The sequence below is a fragment of the Odocoileus virginianus genome, chromosome 18 (assembly GCF_023699985.2).
Source record: "Odocoileus virginianus isolate 20LAN1187 ecotype Illinois chromosome 18, Ovbor_1.2, whole genome shotgun sequence".
NCBI classification, from domain to species: Eukaryota; Metazoa; Chordata; class Mammalia; order Artiodactyla; family Cervidae; genus Odocoileus; species Odocoileus virginianus.
The window spans coordinates 15,075,874-15,099,946 of record NC_069691.1 but is presented as its reverse complement, the minus strand read 5'-3'; the positions used below and the strand labels follow the sequence as shown (position 1 = coordinate 15,099,946).

The window sequence follows — 24,073 nt, the reverse complement described above, 5'->3', positions numbered from 1 at the left end:
AAACTTAGCTTTTGACTTAGTCAATGGAAAACAGTTATCCTCTCATGGCCAGATAGCTCTGACTGAAATGTTCTGCTATTAATGTCTGTATGTTTCTAGGACATCCAAACAACATCCCATGTGAATCATTTCAAAAGAAAGGGAACAGCCAATCCCAAAGGCTATAAGGCAAGTATTACTTTCATAAAAGGAGAGAGCCAGCATTATTTTCTTTGGGGCCATTGTTTGCAGGCTGAATGTTTTAATGTAATTGATCTAAGTCTACAAGAAAACTCTCTCAAACAAAGCTATAGCCTTCTTAGTTTCTGCTTTGTTCAAAAGCCACATCAAAAGGCATTCCTTGCCTTCTCAAATGTAAGGTAATCAAAGTGGTTCTAACTCATTTTACTTTTTAATTCTTTGCCCACACTCCCCTATAAATGTGCCAGGAACCAAGTCCACAGCTTGTACAAGTTCCATTGGCTTCTTGGCAGAATTTGTAAGCCGCAGAGCAGCCAGGGGAATTATGAATTGAAAAAACATGGACAGACCTAGCCCACAGTGCAGGGCATACCTGGGTAGGAGAGGGAAATGGTAAGAGAAAGGAAAATATGGCTGGTAATGGCAAAATGGTATATTAATTTGCCCTTCCAAAATAATTTTAAAAAATCTCTCTGCATCATTTGAAGGAGACTGAAATTATTTCTCCCTGCTCTAAATGTGAAAAGTTTTATTCTCTCTTTGAGGCATATTCTTTTTCACTTACTCTTTCTGGAGAACTTACATGCATCCTGCAGTTCCCAGGTTCAAAGACAAGTCTACCTTAGGTCCCCCTTTCACCCCCCGCCAGGCAGAACTAACTATTTTCATTGTGTGTTCTTATAGTATTTACTTTTTAAAGAAGCCCATGCCAATGGATATTCTTTATAAATTTGTCAACAAACTATTTTGGTAGAAAAGAAAAAATTCTCGTAGTATCTTATATATCTCTCATTAAATTCCAAGTTTGGATATCTCTTTTCTCTACAGGTAGGTTTATCTTTGTATCCACAGCGTATCATATAGTGTTCTACATGCAGTAGTTGCTCACTAAATTTTGGGTACAGAAGGAAGGCAAGATATTGAATCTCCTTAACTATATCCTGATTGCTCATAGATTAGACAACAATGTAATTATTTCCATAGAAATTTTCAAATCTTTCATGATATAAACAAGCTTCTCTCAGTCAACTGATCTGAGTTTCAGGGCACTCAGATCTGATTTAAATTCTCATGAAACTGGGAAGTGAAGTGAAGTGAAAGTCACTCAGTCATGTCCGACTCTTTGTGACCCCATGGACTACACAGTCCACAGAATTCACCAGGCCAGAATACTAGAGTGGGCAGATCTTCCCTTCTCCAGGAGATCTTCCCAACCCAGGAATTGAACCCAGGTCTCCCGCATTGCTGGCGGATTCTTTACCAGCTGAGCCACCAGGGAAGCCCAAGAATACTGGAGTGGGCAGCCTATCCCTTCTCCAGTGGATCTTCCCAACCCGGGAATTGAACCGGGGTCTCCTGCATTGCAGGAGGATTCTTTACCAACTGAGCTATGAGGGAAGCCCTCATGAAATCAGGAATTATGCCAAATGCCCAGTGTCTGTGCTCGTTAGTTTTCCTGTGGACTACTGAGATTGCTTTCTGATTTCTCTGCCTCTGCAACAAACATCACATAACTGCTAGTTATCATCTATAAATAGTCTTCTCTGTAGCAGTCTTTAGTGGGTTCCCGATGCTTACAGATGAAAGTCCAAATAATTTTGCATGACAGACAAGGCTCCCTATATGCTGGACCCAATCTTTATTCACAGCCTCATCTCTCCAGAACTTTTCTGTTCACTCTGATTCTAGTCTCGTCCAGACTATCTTCTCTATCCTCCATCTAGGATTATTTTAAAGTTTCTCTTTAGCTATCCTAATTTTCAGAGAGGATTATTTCTCCCTACTCTAGATTTCATGAAGAGGAACTTTTCCTAAACTCATCCTTGGGTTTCCTATGCTCTTTTACTCACTTGGTAAACTGAAGAATAATTGGATTTGCTCATTCAGCCTCGCTCTTTTTTCTCTTGGCCTGACATCTCCCAACTCCCCCAGTACTGCCCCTGAGAGTGTGTGCAGTGGGATGGGGGATGAAGGCTTACTGTGGAATTCTGCATAATGCTGGTGAGTCAATAAACCCACTTGGTCAAGAGTCTAAAAGTCACGTCTGCTAACTTGTCCCTCAACTAAAAATGATATTCTGTGTTCCATCAACTACTTTTTTATTTCTCAAAGTGTTTAGAACTTGGATGAGGAAGGGAGGTGCTATTTATTGTGGACCCTTATAAACTCCAACTCAATATTCCAAGTCCAGTTCAAATTTTACTATTTCCTGACGCCCTTCCTAACTCCCTGAGGCAATATTAATTATTCATTCCTTTGTAGTCCCATTGTTTAGTTTTTTATTTTTCTACATATCCTTTGGCATTTTTAAAAATTCTGCCTTGCTTTAATGAAAGTTTGACTCACTACATTATGAACTCTTTGGGACAGAGACAATATTCTAGTTTCTACAGTGCCTCACACTTAGAAGGCAGTTCAAATAAATCCTTGTGAAATGAAACAAAGTTAGAAGGTACAATGCCTAGGGTCTATACCTTGGGACTACTGCTGCTGCTGCTGCTAAGTCGCATCAGTCGTGTCCAACTCTGTGCGACCCCATAGACGGCAGCCCACCAGGCTCCCCCGTCCCTGGGATTCTCCAGGCAAGAACACTGGAGTGGGTTGCCATTTCCTTCTCCAATGCAGGAAAGTGACAAGCGAAAATGAAGTGGCTCGGTCGTGCCAACTCTTAGCGACCCCATGGACTACGAGGGGCCTACGAGGCCCCTCCATCCATGGGATTTTCCAGGCAAGAGTACTGGAGTGGGGTGCCAGTTCCTTCTCCACACCTTGGGACTAGCACACCTGAAAAGAAGTGACTAAATAAATAGGTTGTTGTAAAGAGACTGAGTGTCATATCTCTATACCATTGATGAAAACTGCTGACGTAGAGATGACAGCCATTTAAATGGCCCCTGGTGTTCTTTCACAGGCTTTCACTACTGGCCTCAGCAGTGGTTAGAGACCTAGAAAAGAACATGCTCAGTAACCTGGGTGAGTGCTCACACTTTGCCTGTCCATCTGTATTAAATTTGGAAGAGTCCAGATTCTTATTTCTCAGAATTGGACCTAGCTAGAGTGACAACATGTCCTGGCCACTGGGTAAAAAGATGCAAGGTTTATACTCTTCCCCATGCTGGAAGAATGTCCATAAAAGCTATTACTTCCTCTGGCTGAGAGGAATAGGGAACTATATGACTAAAGTGGAAACCTAATTCTATCTCTGACACGATGGATACATATTAGCAGCTAAGTTGCTGTAGACCAGGAGTGACCTTCATTTACCACCCAGGTTATTACAGTTATTAAGATAACTGACTTCCATTAGCATGTATGAGACACAGGAAGGGTACTGATTATCTGGGATTTAGTACTGATATTTAATCCAATTTCTGACCAGCAGTTGGGAAAAGCAATACATTTTTATTTGATTATCTGGCATCTTTTCCAAAAGATAATGTGCCCAATCTGATCAAAACTTGACTGTTACTAAATTCTCAGTGAGAAAATGGTGAAAATGTCACAGGGAACCTTCTTTCTCTTGCTTTCAAGTTTCCATGAGGAGGGAGCTTAGTTTGGGTGACTCATCTAGCCTTCTGTTCTTCTCTTACTCGTCTCCACATATAGAACTGAGTAACCTGGTTGAAAAGTCTTTCGGTGAGAGGATTTATCATCTTTTTTCCTTTGCCTGCGTGGACCAGTGCCCATCAGTGACATTAGTAAAGTTGTTTCTGTAGACTCAGTTTTCTCCTCTGGTTGGCTGCCTATGGGCTGAGGTGAGCAGGCAAACCCATTTGGCCCTCACACTAAGTCATTATCTCCAACTACTTCATCATTAATAAAAGTGATATTTTTGATCTCCATCTGCTTGACTCTAGTGTTCAGCTCTCAATTTGAATCTTGTCCTGTCAAGAGTGAGTTATAATGTACTGGACTTCCTCAAGGTCCAACATCATGAATTACAATGCTGTTATTTCTTCTTCCGGCATTCATTTTGAAGCAGCATTTAACAAATTTGAGCCTCTGGTTCAAGTTTGTGAGCATGATCTTATTTTTCAAATGCAAATAAAGCCTTTTCTGAAGACAATTTTTCCTTAATGTCCTTATAGTTCCTTAAAAGGAAACAACAACTGCCACAGATTTTAAAAAGCTTATCAAAAAATGGAGCCCAAACAAGGTGCTTATGAAATTCTGGGTTGCAGTGAATGACTATATGTAGTGAAGTCTACTCAGCCAACTGATGAAGGCTCTTTGCCCCACAGGTGAAATAGCAACTAGAGTAGAGCACCCACCAGTTGCTGGGCACTCAGCCAGGCAGACTGTACATGCTCACTCAATTTGCTCACCAACTCTATGATAGAGACATTATCATCTTCATTTTACAGTCAAATAAATGGAGGCATTGAGAGCAAATTACAAGTCTGAACAGGGTTTCAAACAGAGGTCTGCACTCTGCATTCTACTCGGCTTGTCTCTCACTATGGTGACTATGTAATTTATCATACAAAAACCAGGGCGTTCTCATAAGTGAAGAGGTCATCATTAATAAGTTCTGGGGGATGAAAACCAGAACTATTTAGTTTTGGACAAACCTATACCTATGATCTCTCTAGGGTCTCAAATGAATTTCTAGCAGATTTTTAAAAACAGATGCCAATTTCAGATATTTAGAAAGGAGCCTGAGTTTATTCACTGTTCCTTTATTCCTCTTCCTGGCTTACAAAAGCCAAGACTCGCCCCTCCCTGATTCCCAAGATCCAGTTTCTAGCGCCATCTAAATAAATCACAGCTGTTCATTATCAGAGATATTTCTTCCTCTAGACACAGAGGGATGAACCTCCAAGGAAGGATTAGATCATTAAGCAAAGGAAAATAGCAACAACAATATCAGCAGCACCTGCATAAATCCTTTAGGGAGAAATGATCAATTTAAAGTTTTTCTCATGTTCTAGCATATCCTTGTTGGTGCTGGAAATAAATCACTTCTTTTCTCTCTTATAAATAAATGCCTCATTACATTCAATCACTTACGCACACTGGAGTGTTGTGATGAGAAATTGGATATAGTCAAAACCTAGGGGCATGCAGGGGGTATTCTGGGTCCTTAATCACTGGAGGTGGTTAACCTCATTATCCTATTCTGTCAAGTTGGTGTGAAGTAGCCACTTGGTTTATTCCTACTGCTGCCATGAAGAGTCATTTGACTGCAATAAGAAGTGCTAACTTATTACGGTTAGCACTTTAGAGCTATCCTAATGTTTTATATACATATAAAAGAGTGTGACACTCAAAGGACTGCTCTTAAAACCCTAATTCTAATGTGCAAAGAACTAGTTTGTGCATTGAAAATTATCACAAGAAGGAGTGGGTGGACATGCCCCTTTTTCAGTTCTCAGCTCTTCTTACCATCAGTGTCTGCTCTAGCAGGATGGTTATCAAACCTAGCATGCTCCAGAATCACCTCGAGGATCAGCTAAAATACACAGAGCTGATCAGTGGGTCTAGAATGGGATTTGAGGATGTGCATTTCTTTACCAGCGGATCCACAAGGGAAGCCTGAGGATGTACATTTCTAACAAGTTCCTGGGTGATGCTGTTGCTGGTCCAGGGACCACACTTTGAGAACTACTGCCTTCACAGTGCAGGGAGTGGAGACTTTGGCCTTTGAAAAGAAGTGAAATCTAAGATGTGCCCCTTGGAGTAAATTAACATGAAAGCCCCTGAAGCAGTACTGAAATGTCCTTGTTATATTTCCAATAGTCCATTAAAGTCTAAACAGGAGTCTGCAAACTCTTTCTGTAACAGGCCAGACAGCAGGCTAGGTGGTTTCTGTTGCAAGTGATCAACTCTGCCGCTACAGCATGAAAGCAGCCTGAGATGGTACAGGAAAGGAGCACTGACACAGCTATGTTCCAATACGGCTTTATTTACAAGACTGAGTAACATGCTGGTTTTGGCCTATAGGCCATAGCTTGCCAACCTTTGAGTAACTAATGCTAAAAATGATTCATATCAGGCGACATGTGTTAGTTTGCCAAGTCCAAGTATGCCTATGATCAATGAGAAACCAACCAAGCTGGAAACCCGTGTCAGCCAAGCACTGACACCTGTATCAGCTGCACATGATTGGTAGACTACTGCCCACACTGGAAAGTAGATACTCTGCTTGCAATTCAGCTCCGACAACCAACTATTTAAAATCCAATGGCTTAACCACTTCACTCTAATTCAACAGGGGTTTCACTGAACTGCTGGAAATTATCTATCTATACTTAATATATTCTCTACTTGGTACTTTGCTGAAAAGTCAATAATAATTGAGTTATTAGTTAATTCATATTTTGTTGCCAGGAATGACTGGCAACATTCCTGATGATCAGTTCCCAGGTCTTTTCTTACTTCTCCTGTCAATAGCACTTGACATGGTTTGTCATTCCTTCCTTTCTTTGCTTGGTTTCCAAATAGTATTCGCCTCTGGTTTCCCTTTCACTTAATAAGCAGTTCCTTCATCTCCTTTGCTTATAGAAGGACTATCTCAAACCCCAGTTCTTGGTTCTCTCTGTCTTGTCCTCTCCTCACACGCTGTCTTGGTGATCCTATCCACTTACATGGTTTCCCATACCATCGACACATGGACAACTTCCATCTTTATGAATCCAGGCCAAATATCTCCACTGCACTTGAGTTTCACATAACGGTGCTTCTCTTTCAGTCTGCACACATGCTATGAAGCATCTCAGATCTGATATGTCCAAGTTAAGCTCCTGATATTGTCTCATACCCACCATCCCCATCCTCACAGTCTTTCCTGTGGGAAATGGGAACTCTATTCTTCTAGCTGATCAACCCCCTAAACCTGGAGTCATACCCCATATCCAATCTTATGGTAAATCTTGCCTGCTCTACCTTCAAATTACAGCTCAAATTTGACTACTTCTCACCTCCTCAACTGCTACCACCCCTAGTCTAAGCCATCCCTAGCTTTGGCCTGGATTACTGCCATTTTGGCTGACTTTTCTGCTGTCATTCCTGCTGCCAATTTGAATGACTCTCAACTCAGCAGGTATAGCAATTCTGTTGCAACATACAAGACAATTCATTCCTTTGCTCAAAACTCTACAAGTTCCATTTGCCACAGAGTGAATGTGAAAGCCATAGGTCTTTCTGTCCTCTCTGGCCCTTGTTCCCTCTCTGGTTTCCTCTCCAACTCCTCTCCTCCTTTTTCATCCATGTGACCACACAGTCTTCCTGATGCTCCTCAAATGTGCTGCTCACATCCCCACCTCCGTGCCTCTTTATTGCCGATTCCCCAGCTGGAAATGGTTTCCCCTAAGACATCACATGGCTTTCTCCCCCACTTCCTCCAAGTCTTTACTCAGATGTCTCCTTTTCAGGGAGTCTTCCTCTCATTCTACTGACAATTGCAGCCTCTTCCCTGCACTCCTCTTTCTGCTTTTTTTGCTTTCTCTCTCTCTCTCTGCCCAATACATTTCACTATGAAATACACTATGTACTTTATTTGTTTTCTGTCACCTTCCACCCAAATGTAAGCTCCATAAGGGCAGGATTGGCACAGACCTCTGGTCTGACAGGGCTGCTGTGAAGTGTGCCTCGGGGAGCTGAGTCTGGGTCGGCAGAGCCCTGGGCGTGGGGATGCCAGCTTCAGCAAAGATGCTGCTGGCTTTCTTCAGCCAGGGAGCACCAGAGCCTTCCACCTGGGACCAGGCAGGTTTGGACAGTCGCTGTTCTCACTGGTCATCTTGGCTGAGGGAGGTTAAGAGGCTCTTATTCAACTCTCCTGGTACACCATAAGCATGAGAGAGGAGGGGTAGGGGGAGAGAGAGAGAGGAGAGTGGGGTGGGGAGGGGAGAGAAGAAAGAGGGAGAGATGGAGGGGGAGAGAGAGGAAGATGGGGGAGGGAGAGAGAGAGGGAAGCAGGAGAAGAGACGGGGAGAGGCAAGAGGTAAGAGGAGAGAGGGGAGAGAGAGGAGAGGGAGAGGGAAGGGGAGGCAAGGAGGGAGGTGGAGGGAAGGGAAAGAGAGAGAGTGTAGGAGACGTAATAGATGAAGATTAAATTTACCAAAACTAGGTGGAAAGGGGACTTGGATTTATTTTAATTAAGGAAAACTATTATGTGACATCCCCTACATACCCAACTTTATGAACAATAATCACATACCCAACAACAGTTCTTATTACTCGAAAATGAACATAAATAAACAGAACAAAACAAACCCTGTTCCACGCACACCAAGAAAACAGGATAGAAGGACACACAGGGTGAAGTGGACTTTCCACTTCTCCCCAAACTCCCCCATGATTTCGTATTACATTCTGATGTGCACCAGAGTCAATATTCACTTCCTGTGTTCTCCTTTTGGGTGAAAGAAATGCTGCTAATGAGGAAGGGCTCAGCTCAGATTTGTCTGATGGCCGGAAAAGCTGACTTTTCAATCTTCAATCTTGAAAGCTGACTTTCAATCTACTGTTTTAGCAAAGGTGCACCTGCCTCATTCCAACCAGGAATTGGCCAGAGAACCCCATGTGAACCCAGAGATGCCAAGGCTCATTAGCCAAGAAGAACTGTTGACTCCTCTGCCTGGGATTTAGGACTCGAGTGTTTGCCTGCAGGGCTGTGGCATGTGGGACTGCACGGCTTGTGAAATCTGGCCTCCCTGCAGAACAGGCACAGCCTGTTCAGTGAGGGGAGAGCGCTTGTTTGCCTCAGCGACAGATGCCAAAAAACCAAAAAAAAGCTGCTTGCTTATTTGGCCAAAATGAGGGCATAACATCTCTATTTTTCTCATATTTTTCAGGGGTTAATGATCTTCAGCTATGAGCTTAAGTTAAAAGATTCATTTTATTCTGTTCAAACTTACAACAGTTTTATTACTGACATCTTGGGAGTACTATTTCTAGTCATTTTCCAAGTCTATATGAAATACAGACTTATATTTACTAGTCTAAATGGCTTGAAATGATCCAAACACTATTTTGAAAGGGTGGGTAAATTATTTTAAATCCTGGGAACGGGCTTTGAAAGGTCCTATGACAAGTTCTCTAGCCTGATCCATTACCAGTGAATTAAAATCTCAGCCTGCCTTTTTAAAAGACCCCCAGGTGAGATATCTTATTTTCTCCAATTATATCCCACTGTAAAATTGTTGATTATGGCAGAAAAGTACTCGGTCAGCACAAGTTTTCCTATCTATTTTATGTTTGTCTAACTTTCTAAAGTTAATTACACATTTCTACTGAATGGTTGATCCTAATCTAGACTGAAAAGCAGCCATGGGCAATTATCATTTTAGATAAGTGGGGAAAACTCAATACTTATTTCTGTTTCTATGTAAGTTGAAATAATGAAGCCATGTTGGCACTGGTTGCCACAAATATGTATATCCTTAGACTATCTAGATCCACAAGATAGGAATGATTTAACCACAAGCACGAGTCAACAGAAACACAGTCAAATTTCCAGGATAAATGCTTTTATGCCCATGATAATTGGAAGTATGCATGATGGTCTCTGCCTCTACACATTTCTATTTATTTATCCTCCCTGAGTTTAGGTATTATTTTTTTATTATGTGTCCTTTCTATATAGCTTGTAGTTTCTAAACATGTCTATTACATTTTTACAACAGGCTGGAAATGAGAGTTAAAAATAAGGCCAGAAAATCAAATATTGATGTTTATAATAATTTATTGATCACCTGCCTACCTACATGTGCCAGGCACTGTGCTAGCTTTGCATGATGACAAAGGTGAGGATGACTCAGGCTCTGCTCACAGGGAGCTCACAATCTACAGGTGATGGGGAAGTGGTACACACAGACAGACAACCACTCTATCAAGGAGGCTGTGCTACAACACAGGTTTATGGAGTGCTGTGGGAACTGTGGGTTATGTGGTGAACAACTGAGTCTAAGACAATCACTTGTGTGTGTGTGTGTGTGTGTGTGTGTGTGTTGGGTGGGGGGGGGGGTTCTGATAGGATTTCAGAGAAAAGCAGATTTTCAAGCTGAGATTTAAGAGTGTAGAATTTTGCCAGTAAGTAGAGTTGGGAAAGGCTGGAATTTCCACAAATGTCAAAATGGGACAAAGACACATCCAACAGGGTATGTCATTTAAGAGAAACTGCAAGTAGCTTGGAATGGGTGGGACAGGTCCACAGGCATTAGGAAGGAGAAGAAAGCTAGAAAAACAGATGAAAAGATATGGAAGGTATTTCAATTAGCAATGAAAGGAGGAAAAGACTGAGTTCCATCAGGGAGGTTTATGTTTTCATCAAAGGAAGCTGTTAGTTTTGCCAGTAAAAGAAAATATTGCTGACTCTAAGACCAAAATGTCAGTCAAATATTTGCAACCCAAATCTTTCTAATCTGAAAGGTGATCTCAACATCCTTTCCTACATGTAAAAGAACTAGTAGATCTTATTAGAATGGTGGTCAGTTCCCCGGTTCAGACTCATTTGTTGACAGAACTGTCCCAGTCCCAGAAAAGAGAGTTCCAATGTGGAATGGGCTTCTTTCCTAAAAAAGACCATGCTCCTAGCTCAAACTGGAAAATAAGTCAGATAAATAAGAGGCAAATATCAAGAAATGGGTTTCACTAAAATTTGTTCTATTCTATTCCCTCAATATTATTCTTTTAACTCCATGATTATCTTGATTGACAAAATGACTTCTCATTAAGAAGCATGGCAAACAGTTCAGTATCACAGCCAACTTCTGTCATTTTATAAGATGAAGAGAGGGCAGATGTCTAAAGTGTAACTGTCTTCTTCACACAACCTATTCTTTGAAGGGAAAATTCTTCAGAAGGCAAAGAAAACTTCAAACAACATTCAGTTGACAGCATCTAGAAAATGGCAAGTTATTACAGTCCACAGTTAACTGATCAGGTATTTTGGATGGTCTTCTACTTGAATGGTTGAGTCTACCAGTGGTAACAATTTTCAGTGATGAGGCTGAACATTTTAGAGCACCCAAAGAAGACAACGAAATGTTCCTGATGTATATGTAAGCTGCTCAGAGGAAGTTTAACATCCTTTTCAGGTTACTTGATTTGAATCCAGGGCTATCAGTCTATGAGAATCTAAATTCGCTGCTTCCTACTTTCAGGACTCCCTGGATGAAGTTCTGCTATAACCTTTTACTTGTTATTTATCTCATGGAATAGTTATGAGCTCAGTGATGGAAAATTCATGTCATGGTTACCCCCAATGCATTGGATGATGGTGCAATGATCAAAAAAGATGCCGATGATGACAATTGAACGTCCCTTTGCCTTCCCAGCCTCCTTCATATATTCTCAGGCATAGGATGACAAAGGGAAGTCCACGAGTCACATGAAGAGACTGTAGCCATGGGCACACGACCAGGAGCTCCTCAATTTGTCTTCACCCCTGCCGCCCATGCCACCACCCCATCCTACTTCTTCCTGATCCTGTTCCTGGGAATTCCCCTACCATCTTGCCACTAACTACAATCCCTCCACCCAAAAGTTCTGCCAATGCTTAACCCCAACTGAATCAATGCTCAACCCACACCTGACAGAGATTTCATGTTCAAACAGTTGTTGAGTGAAATAATGACCCCTAAACCCTCCAAGGTAACAACATTTTAGAGAAGTGTCCTTTTGAATGAAATAATGCTTCCTTATATGGGACAAAAAGAGCAACAATTTTGGAATCCCATCAGCCCAGGTTCGTACCTGGCTGTGCCACTAAGTGGATAATAAAACAAGGGCTTAACTACCCTAAGATGCCATTTCATCAACTATAAAGAAGGTAGATAATAATTCCTACTTTGAAGGGTTTTTGTGACTATTAAAAGAGATAGTATACATGAAAATGCTAGCACAGTGTCTGGAACATACTAGGACCTCAATAAATGCTCACTTCTCTCTTCTCCATCTAATATGGTATTATTAGGATGGTAAATAATAGATAGTAATTAATCTCTGATATGGTTGGATGTTTTAGAAGAGATAGAGATAAACAGCAGTCACAGGGAGGGATAGTGTTAGGAATTTGTAAAGGAAAGTATTATTTCTATGGTTAATTTTCTTGGTTGGGGTTTAAGAGGAGATTTGTGTTGTCCATTAATTATACTTACCAATTGGGTCTAATTGGCAACTACCCCAAAATGAATAAAACAAGCGGGAGTCAAGAGAGAAAAACGGCAGGCATCCTGTCAAAAAATAAAATCTTTGAAATTTCTACAACCCAACCGTCACATACACATTTTATTAAAGCAGACTGATCTCCCAATTTGTAAATTTACACGTGATGGCAACTCAGGTTGCATATTCAGATTTATGCATAGCATCAGACAGCACTCTGCACCAGCTATAGCATGTCTCATTGCTCCTTCAGTTGAACAGGTCCTTAAAATAAGCATCCCCTTTGCTGGATGTATCCCTCATCATTCTGTTTCAGCCTAGATAACTGCTATAGGAGTTAAAGGGTTAAATGAGTCAATCCATGTTAAGTGCCTGTAACAATACTTAGCACTCAGTAAATCCTCAAGAAACGTTTGTTGTTGTTATACTAATTATACTAATAATATATCTTCTGAGACCAAACAAGAAATGGATTCCTCTCACCCTCCTTTAAAAAGTTTTTTTATTAATTTCTAGAAATATGTGTCTTATTCTCACAAAATTAGCTACTTTTGACCTAAAAGAAGTACTTTTTTCAGAGGCTAACGTACTTGTTTTCTTTTAAAGGGGAACTGAGACCAATGCCAGTGTGTCACTCAACACACCTAATGTTATTTACTGAAGAGATTCCCACATTTCCCTCTCTTCTTTTTTTGTCAGCCAAGAAAATGATCAATTAGATAGAGTCATCTATATCTATATTTATGTCATATAGATTATATATCTCCATCGTCTATCTTCAAAAGAAGTTGAAGAAATTTCATTATAATAGGTTTTCTACCAATTTGGCTATTCTACCTGTTCTAGATAAATTTAGCGGTGAGTCATGTCTCTGGAATGGTAACTTATTAACAAGCTAGTTAAAGGCTAGATGCCTCAGGCAGGATATCATTTCAAATCCAGGTGTCAGAAGAATCTGCCTCTGCCCCCTTTTGCTCCTTCCCTAAAACAGCATTTACAGATCCTCAAGTGAGATCTTCCAGACTTATTTTCCTTGGATCAAGTTAGGTTTCTAGGTCCAGTTGTTATCGGTTGGGCAGGGAGTAACTGGTTGGTGAGAGGCTTAGATGGATCCCACCCCACTTTTCAGGGAACATGACTTGGTAATTCCTCAGTGCCTGTAACTTGGCAGAGCAGCCTTTTCATAGCAATATTCCTTGAAGCACAAAATATAAGGGTTGGCTGTTCTGGATTCTCAGTGGGTTGCAAAATAATAAACTAAGAGTAACTAATGTATGTTTTCCAAAGACAGCGCTAAGTCGTGTCCGACTCGTGATGCCACAAACTGTAGCCTGCCAGGCTCCTCTGTTCATGGGATTCTCCAGGCAAGAATACTGGAGTGGGTTGCCACTTCCTTCTCCAGGGGAACTTCCCAACCTAGGAATTGAACCCCTAAATTGACTAATTAGCACATTCCTGAGAACAAAAATTCAGCTTGGGAGCACATACCTCCCGAGGCCGCTCTACTACTCACTGTCTGCAACAACTAGACCACTTGCTAAATACTATGAGCAAGACCTCAAAGGGCTGATGACACAAATCCTCCTGGAAATTTAACACAAAAGCACTTGCTTAAGGAACCCAGCACAAAATTGGCTTAGCTGCATCTTCCTACAGACTGAACAGCACACGGGTATTTTTAGTTTCTTTCTTTTTTTTCCCTCTACAGTTACCAAGCCCTAATGAACAAAAGTTAAATGACATTTTAGTGCAGATCAACCAGATTTGTTGCATGGCTAAAAATGGAAACATCTGAACATCAGCTGTCAGTTGACTCTGATTCCAATTCTCTTGATACTTCCTCGTTTACCCTTCAGGATGCAGTGGAGAAAATGGTCTCAAGGGGAAAAATGGGAGAATAAAGGGCCAAGGATTTTGCATCAAATAAGGTTGATATCCCACGTGCCCTGCTTTTATTCCTCCCTCTGGTGGCTGGAGAACCTTTTCTTATTTGAGGTCTCCTGGTGCTTTGTTAAAAAGAAAAAGAGAAATATCTCCCAAACTAAGGGGGTAACAATGCTGAGCAAAGAGTAGCAGATTTGAAGTTTGGAGTCCTGAGTTCAGGTAAAAGTTGTGCCAGTTAATTCACTGTATGAATTTAGGTAGGACACATGATTGACCTTTTCCAAGTGGGCCTTCCTATCTGGGAAATGAAGGCAATGAACTAAATGAAATATATATGTGTATATAATATCTATGATAACTTACAGTTATGAAATATAGAATATGAATATATGAATAACTCTGCTTCTGCCCCATCTAATCTATGTATACATAATATGTCCTATTTATCATATTATATGATATTCTATATTGACAACATTCTATTAAGAAGCTTCAATAAAAGGGAAACAATGAAACGTCCATATCTTATCCTTATGAGTTTGATGATCGTGTTTCCTAAAAAACAAACTAAGCCTAGTTCACATATAGACCTTATATTTGCAGCTGAAATTTTGCTTGTGAAGATAGGAAAAACAACTTAATGAAAGTAAAATAACGTAAGTAGACACATGCTATGCACTACCTTTCTAAATATTGAAAGCTTTCACCTGCATGGTGCTTTCAATCTGTTACCCCAATTTCATCTATCAAAATCTTCCTTGACTACTCCCCCTCCATAAACATTCTATCCAGAAAAGCTTTTGGTCTGAATTCCTGTTGTACTTCATACCATTCAAGGGCATTTAACACTTGCTGCTGTTCAATGCAGCCCTTTCATACTGAGAAGACATGGAGCACAACAGTTGAGGCGCGGATGCAGGCAGACTTCTTCGATTTGCCACTTACTAACAGTCCGACTTTGGGGGCTATTACTTGTCCTCTCTTGGCCTCAGTTTTCCTTTTGGCCAATGGGAATAATAATAGTACTTATTTCATAGGGTTGTTGTAAGGATTAAATCAGTTATTTCCATAAAATTTTTAGGATAGCACTTGACAGCTAGTTCTTGTTAACTTAACTGCAAAACTCTAAGTTCTTCAAGTGCACAGTTATGTGTTATTTATCTAGCCACCTCTATAGTGCGTTGTATATTAAAGATACACAAGTAAATACTGGTAGAGTAACAGAAGAACTATCAAGGGGAAATTAACAGAGTGATCACTATTTATTTATTTTTGCAATATTGAGATACTTTTTTTTCATTTTTTTTCATTTATTTTTATTAGTTGGAGGCTAATTACTTTACAATATTGTAGTGGTTTTTAGGTGACAGAGTTTTTTGAGTTCTCCTTCTTGCCACATTTTGAAAAGCTGAAGAACTTTTGACATGTATTTTTGTCTCCATACAAAACATCTTAAGGGTATAGTGGAGTCAGGAATATAGTGGGAGCCTTTTTTTTCCAGTGTGAGCATTACAGACAATATTCAGAGTGAAATGGCTTTTGACTGAGCTGTGTGTGAGCCTGCTCCATCATTGGGAGTAGGACCCAGAAAGAGAGGAGCTGGACTATAGGATGCCCAAGAGCCTAGTAAAAGGAAAGTGAACAATTTAGCTCTACAGAATTGTGCTCACAGTAGAGATATAAAAGTGGGGTATTTTCAGTAGCCCCATCACACTAGGATATCTCTGGTTATGGCTAAGAACTGGGAATAAATTTAGGCCATTTTGTCATTTACCAAATCTAAACAGGGAAGATAATTTTGGTTCTGATTTCAGCTACTCTCAAATATAAGCTTCAAACCTGTTATATATAATTAAGAAAACATAAATGTGGTTATAAACACACAGTTACACTGTTGTTCAGTAGGTTTTCACTTAAGAAAAAGAACATAAAAAACTACCACTGGATATATTTCCATATGAGCCTAAACAGAACTATTACATTACTCATAACAACTTCAAAGCATTTCACTGTACATCTACATGTAATTTGCATGTGTGCTCAGTCACTTAACTCAGTTGTGTCCAACTCTTTGCAACTCCATGGGCTCTGTCCATGGGATTTTCCCAGCAAGATTAGTGGTGTGTGTTGAATTTAACTGGTCATTTATTGGTGAATCTTTGAATTATTTCCATTTTTATTACTGTAAACAATATGGCAATAAATACACATAAAGTAAATTCCTAGAAGTAAAAAATTGTATGTGCACTAAAATTTAACAGGATAGCCAAATTATCTTCCAAATAAGGTTGCCCATATTTGCACACCCTCCTATACAGATTTCCATACACACTTATGGACACTAGATAATTTTAACTTTGGTTTTTGTCCATGTTGAAAGGTTAAAAAGCATTTCATTCTTGGCTAGACTTTCATTTCTTTCATTTTGAGTGAAGTTGAGCACTCCACCCTCCCGCACCCCCCAATTATCCTGTTAATATACTTTGCCCACTTTCTTACAGGATTTTCCTTTTGGATTTGTAGATGCCCTTTGCTTATTATGTAAATAATTCTTTGTCATGGATGCAAATATTTTCTTTGTTTTTCCATTTGCTTTTTGAATTTATTTATACTATTTTCTTGATAAAGGTGAAAGAGGAGAGTGAAAAAGCTGGTTTAAAACTCAACAATCAAAAAACGAAGATCATGGCATCCTGTCTGATTGCTTCATGGCAAACAGATGGGGAAACAATGGAAACATACGACTTTATTTTCTTGGGCTCCAAAATTACTGCAGATGGTGACTGCAGCCATGAACTTAAAAGACACTTGCTCCTTGGGAAAAAAAAGCTATGACAAACCTAGACAGTGTATTAAAAAGCAGAGACATCACTTTGCCAACAAAAGTCTGTATAGTCAAAGCTATGGTTTTTCCAGTAGTCATGTATGAATGTGAGAGTTGGGTCATAAAGAAGGCTGAGTGCCAAAGAATTGATGCTTTTGAACTGTGGTGTTGGAGTAGACTCTTGAGAGTCCCTTGGACTGCAAGGAGATCAAATCAGTCAATCCTAAAGGAAATCAGTCCTGAATATTCATTGGAAGGACTGATGCTCAAGCTGAAACTCCAATACTTTGGCCACCTGATGCGAAGAACTGACTGATTGGAATAGACCTTGATGGTGGGAAAGATTGCGGGCAGGAGGAAAAGGGGACGACAGAGGATGAGATGGTTTGATGGCATCACTGACTCAATGGACATGAGTTTGAGTGCGCTCCAGGAAATGGTGAAGGACAAGGAAGCCTGGTGTGCTGCAGTCCATGGGATCGCAAAGAGTTGGACATGACTGAGCAACTGAACAACAACATACGAATTTCTAATGGAGTTTCTAAACATTTAATCTATTTTCTACAGAAACAGTCTGTCTGAATGAAAAACTCACAATAGCTCTGAATTTGGTATTAGAAACAGATGAGGGAAAAGGATACTAGGCAAAGCACAAAAACAGGCCAAGAAACCATTGAATACAAAGAGTTATCTACAGAGGAAAGGTAAGGTCTATTTTCAAAGTGCTGGCCTATGGTTTTATTAAATCTGTATGGCAATAGATCCTCCTAGGTTTATTCACTTAACAAGATAAAAAAGAAACCACAGCTATCTTCAGCTCTACCTTTTTAGTTTTACTGAATACAAACTTAAAATCAAAAGAAAAGCTAACTAGGGTTGGATCAGTAATGACACATGTTTTTCAGTCTCTAAAACAAGGTGACCATTTACCATTTGTTAAGCGAAGTTCTACTAATTCATTTTTTATAACTGTTAGGGTCAGCAAATACTCTTAATTATATATTTTCAGGCATTCAGAAGGTTTCAAGAACCTTTCAGTTATATTTTGCCAAACTGCTAGTTATCACTTAGGGCTTATAAAATGTAAGAATGTCAAATTGGATAACTGGAACAAGAAAGCTTTAAATCCCACACAAATGCATCTGCTTTTCAGGTCTTCTCAAACATTTCCTCAACAGAGTCAGAAGGTAAATTGCTCTTATTCCCTAAGAAGGATTTTTCATCCTTTTTTCCCCAACTAGGCCAAGACTCAGTTACAACCTTTCCGCCTCAGGAATGATCCGAGGGGTGAACAATCTCCATTCTACTGCCTGTTACCAAGAGTATAATCCTATGTAGGTCACATGAAAATTATTTCCTGGGCTTTATCTTTGAGATATTAAACACAACATCATAGAAACATAGAACAGAATCTGTTCTATTTATTTTTAATATTTAGGCATTTAAAGGTTAGAAATGATGTACAAAATATATGTGACTACAGATCTGTTATGGAATGTATATAAATAATAACAGCACAGCCTATGCAATCAGTTTGAGGCTAAGAGGATCTGTTTGGGTTAACCCAAAAAGTTAATTAAATCACTGTAGTCTAAAATAATGTACATAATTTTAGATGGCATATCTCAATCCAATTTCAAGGGGAAATTACAGTCTCCAGAGCCAGTGCAAGACTTTTCAACTATATATCACTAAGAAACACACAGGTGAAGAGAGAAAGGGCACAGGATGCAGCATATGATACAGATGTTATTTACAGACAGAGCTCCTCAACGAACACCCTGAAACATATAGGTATATCTTACTTATGAATGGCAGGTAAGCTTCACCTCGTGTTCCAACTCCAGTCAGTTCTTAATAACCATATGAAATGTTACGCTGGAGAGGTGTGGCAAAAACTACTGACTGCACTCTGCTATCTGTTCTCTTCCTTTCATAGTGACAGAATTTTAGCTGTTTGCCTAGGGTAAAGACTACAGTTTTGAATTCACTTTTTGCCAGGTGTGAACATAGAATGTAAGCCCAAAGCCTGTATATGACCTCCTCATTGTGCCTTTAAGGGGAAGGGTTATGACTTTTTCCCGATTCCTTCTGACCAGAATGTAGATGTGATAGTCTGTTCCCATAGACCATGAAAATAGGGATGTACCGAGCAAAAAAAAAAAAAAAGAGAAGATACCTGAGTCCTCAACACTGTAAGGGTACTACATCAGGTCTGGACTCACGTTCAGAATAACGCATGTATAAGGAACAAACTTCTGTCTTAATGAGGTATCCATTGTTTTGAGTCGTTGTTACAGAGGCAGAACCTGTGTCTTCATGAATGTAAAACGGTCCCAGCTGTATCAAGGCTCAGTGGGAAAAATGTCTCACTAGGTTTGCAGTGTCAGTCGTGGGTGAGGGACATGATGGTTCCATGCTAACTCCAACTTCTTACTGTTTTTCTATCCAACTTACTACAAAATGGAAAATCTTCCAAGGAAACTCTGATGTAATTCACACCTTTGCCTTCTGCCTCCATCTCTGTTATTGTTGATACTTAGGCCTAATCTTTTGTATTTTGCATCAATACAATGAGACTTACTTAACAGTCATAATAAGAGTAAATAATACATGTAGTATTTATGATATAAATTATTTATTTATATATAAATGACTAAAATCTTTAAAAATACCCACCCAGGAAACTATCTGCTTATTTCGATAATGTTGCTTTTGCTAAAATATTTCTGGAATTTTTTTGGAAACTGTAAGTTTGCACATTTCTTATAAAATATGAATGAGTCAAAATCACTTAAATGTATTTAATGCCAAATCAACAACTCTTTACTGAGCACTTACTATGCATAATATTATGCCAGTTCTGGTGTCAGAGATGTTGGCAAACAGTAAGGATGTCAATAATGTTCTTTAGATGATCTATGTCAAATTTCCAGGGTAAGTAGTCTTCATAATTTAACAAGATTAAAATACTAATACATATAAGAGATCTAGAGCATTGGAAAAGACCCTGATGCTGGGAAATATTGAGGGCAAGAGGAGAAGGGGGTGACAGAGGATAAGATGGTTGGATGGCATCACTGACTCAAAGGACATGAGTTTGAGCAAACTCAGGGAGATAGTGAAGGACAGGGAAGCCTGGTGTGTTGCAATTCATGGGGTTGCAAAGAGTCAGAAATGACTTAACGACTTATAAGTATAGTCCAGGGAAATCAGAGACATAAAAAGCACTACTTTATAGCATTTTATGTCATGATTTTCTTCATTCACTCAGGGTTTATATTACTGCCCTGCTCCCTTATTTCCAAAATAATTCCCAGTAATTTATAGATTAAATTTAGAGGTCTCTTTGTATTCAATTTTAAACTCTTTATTCTCTTAGAACCTTAGTGCATCAAAATATTCCCTTGGCAATGAATTCTAGTGAGTAGGCCTTCAAGGGCCTGCAGGTAAAGCAACCACATTTCTGGGCCTCTGTCTCTATCCCCAAGTCAGCCAGTAACTATGGCCTCTAGGATGTCTGAACACCAAGGACTCTGATAGGACAGCCCCTAGCATTGAGCACATTTCTGGAGTCACTGAGCCTGAAACATACAAAGCAGTGGTGGAAATTCTGATTTACTTTGTGAGTCAGTTCTGCTGTTAGGCAGGTTGGTTTGTCTGTTCAAATGAAAAATAGCTTCCTTAGAGCCATTATGGCAAAGAAGTCAATTCAAGTCCATTTACAGTTTTCAAATACCCTGAGAGCTCTAACAGATGATGACTTTGGTTTTCATCCAGAAGAGAACAGATTCAGAGCAAATGAAGTTGGATAAAAGCGAGAACTTCCCAACAGCAAAGCATGTTAGGACTTGAAGGACAGGCCAGGGCTGACATCCAGCCTCTGCTGTGGATAGAGAATACTAGTCTTCACAGATTATTAAATATTTTAAATCTCACCACTGGCTCCCTATTGCTGCTGCTTCTACATGTCTTTAGAATAGGACAGAGTATTTTGGATGTGTGTAACCCTGCTGAATTAGGTGCTGGGTACTAGAAAGATTTGGAAAAAGAATAAGAAACTCAAGGAAATATAATCAGAGTAGTATTTTCTAAGAGATGTGATTGGCATTTGGCCCAGGTAATTCTTCATGTGAAATTGTCCTGTATGAAAATATTAACATTTCTGCCTCCTCCCTTGTGTCTTTTGGGAGTGCCAGAAATTGTCAGCCACAGCCCTCTGATATTTTACAATACCTCCTCTGGGAGGCAGTTTCACCTTAGTTGAAAACTACTATGACCATGTTTAAGAATTATCACCATGAAATGATGGTAAAGGAACAAGAATATAGTTATGAGTACTTCTTCTGATTATGGAAATTTCACAGAAACAAAATGCTTTAAATTGATAAGTGTCACATCATGGAGGTGACCTTTTTAAAATAAAATCTCCTGGAACCTGTAGGACTTTACCAGTGTGGTTGAATCACTCTGCGGATTAGCCTGTTCATGGTTCTCCTGTACCAAACAACTCAGTGGAAGGCGAGACATCTGTTCCTGTTATAGAGCAGAACTATGACATTCTGTGCTACTGGGTGACATTATTATTGTCATTATTTTTGTTAGTTTGTGTAAGCACAGAATCACACATTAATAGGTATATTGGCCTAGGGACTGCATAACAAAACATCTGTTTTTTTTTTTTCCCAGAGAATTCTAAATAGTAAAATCTTCAAATACCAAATTTGATTGTGCTTTATGAATTCTGTGATCATTTCTGCTACTTGTTTACTTAGAACTGCCAAGCCAATTTTAATCTGCTGCTTTAGACAAAAGTATTCTTGGTGGCTTCATTAGATGAGGCTATGCTCAAATTTCAGTTGTTACTCTGGGGCAAATAAAATGCAGAGCATCAAATTCTCTTTCAAGAAAACCCTGACAGTAGCAAAAGCACCAGTTACAAAAATCTGAACCTACCCAGACAGCCCCATTCATTAGTAGTGCAGAGTAGGTATATCTACAACAACTGCCGTGGGAATAGCGTCCCCTTAGACTGGATTTAGTCTGATGTAGATTTCACTTTATAATATGAAGAGGACAAAGTTGGAAAATTCTAGCCTCATAATGAAATTTCCTATGAATTTATTGTTCATAGTGTATTTAGATATGTAATCTGAATAAAACTTTGCATTCAGCCAAACCTAAAATAAAATTCAAACACAAAGTAGCAACACTTTAATCAATCAGAGAACAAAGAGAACTAGATTTCTGGCCTCTTCCTCCAATCTTTTAAAATCAAATGGTAAATTATAAGCAGGAAATCTGATATTGGCCCAAATCTAAACTTTATATACAAGTCCAATCTTATATATTCTGAATCAATTCACATTTAGCCCAAATTCTAACACCTCCACCAAATAAGAGTTCTCAGCAAACCTGTCATTCATAATGATTGCTCCAGGACACTAAAAAAGCTTTACTCTCTAAAGATATATTAAATTTTCTCCATTATATTCTTTATTTAGGAAAGAGGAAACAACTATAATTTAGAATATATTTTCAACAATATTGAAAAAAAAAGTTTTCTATTTATTGCTGCAACAATCAAGACTTAAAATGTATTCTTTAAGAAGTTATTAGAGTCTTGCTAATCCATTTCAGAATATAATTTTGAGCCTCATTTTTTCCTTTGGGCCCTTTCTGTAATTTCAGGGATACATGGCTTCTCCCTAATGAGCATAGCCAGGTTTGATTTGTGGTAAAGATGTTCTGACAGACACTCTAGACTCTGATGGGCTTTGAATGACGGTCTGGGTCTCAGGCTGGACCCTATGGCAGCCCATCAGGATATACCAGCACAGAACATGGTTTCCCACGGGGAATTACTGTGTATGTCGCCAAGATGGCAGGAAGCAGTCAATGTTTCTGAATTGCCACATGCCAGACTCCTTTCCTGTGTTGACTCGTTTAATCACCACACTGTGGAAAATTATTATCCCTGATTCACAGACACAGAAACAAAATCTGAGAGAAATATAGTAATTTGCCTAAGGTCACAGAGCCATGAAGATCTGAACCCCTCGTCTCCCCGCTACTCTCAGCTTATACTACTAGCAATATAAAGACTTCCTTTATTTCCAAAAGTTATATTCTTCCCTTCAAACACTTCAAAGAAAACCACAGCTGTTGGGGATTTTTCTAATCTTTCTTTTTAAGAATTGCAAGGTAATACTTGTTTAAATTCTTCTTCTTTTTTTTTTTTTTTTTTGGTGAGCTAAGTATAAAATTTGGGACTAAAAAATGATTACCAAAATTTTAGATGAATTTTAGCATGTAATAATATATTGATAGGTCTTAATTTTTATTTCTTGAAAGAACTGTTACAGGATTCTTGGATCAATATTTTCCATTATATTTCTACTGAGTTAAGGAAATACTTTAAAAAAATCTACCTTATATGTGGCCAACACAAGTTAAAGAAATGCTTTGGTACTGAAATATTTATGGATGAAATGATATACTGTTTGGATTTCTTTCAAACTTGTCCAGAGAAAGAGGTAGGTGGTTATATACATAGAGAAAACAAGATAGGCTATGGGCTGATAAATGTGGAATGTGGATGATAGTTATGAGGGGTTATTATAATATTCTCTCTTTTTATTTTGGAAATTTTTAACAGTAAAAATGTATGCAGAAAATATGCTTGGGATTTTAAAGTCTCATCAGGTTACTTATATGCTACTTTCTGGAGTGGTCCCTTGGTATTCAGTCTTTCAGTTAATATGTGTTTATTGAATAGCTACTATATTCCCAGCATTGTGCTAACTTGACTCAACTTAAATGAATATGTGAACAACAATAAAATAAATATGAGGGATTCTTTATGATGAATGCTTTTTATTTAAAAGTCTGAAATTAATATAATGCTTGGGAATACTAACTAAGGATGTGGGTCATCTTTGAGAATTCTCTTAATCACTTCTCTGCACCGTATTCTGATCTTTTAGAAGAATGATTTTATGCTGTCATAAATGGGCACAGATATGGGTGGGGAAGCGTGGCTTTCATTCAGATACTGAAAATCCTCCTGGGCTATAG

General features: G+C 39.1%; 1 protein-coding gene across 9 annotated transcripts in view; it reads right to left on the bottom strand.

Annotated features, from left to right (window-relative positions):
- The window catches only part of TRPM3 (transient receptor potential cation channel subfamily M member 3), a 702,629-nt gene that overhangs the window by 353,581 nt on the left and 324,975 nt on the right, over positions 1–24,073 (bottom strand). For 6 of the 9 annotated variants that reach the window (XM_070480357.1, XM_070480358.1, XM_070480361.1 and 3 more), the window contains exon 7: positions 12,282–12,356. The exons of the other annotated variants lie outside the window; for them this stretch is intronic. In XM_070480357.1, coding sequence (XP_070336458.1) covers positions 12,282–12,356 — 75 coding nt within the window. The remainder of the gene's footprint in view (positions 1–12,281; positions 12,357–24,073) is intronic. 9 annotated transcript variants of the gene reach the window in all.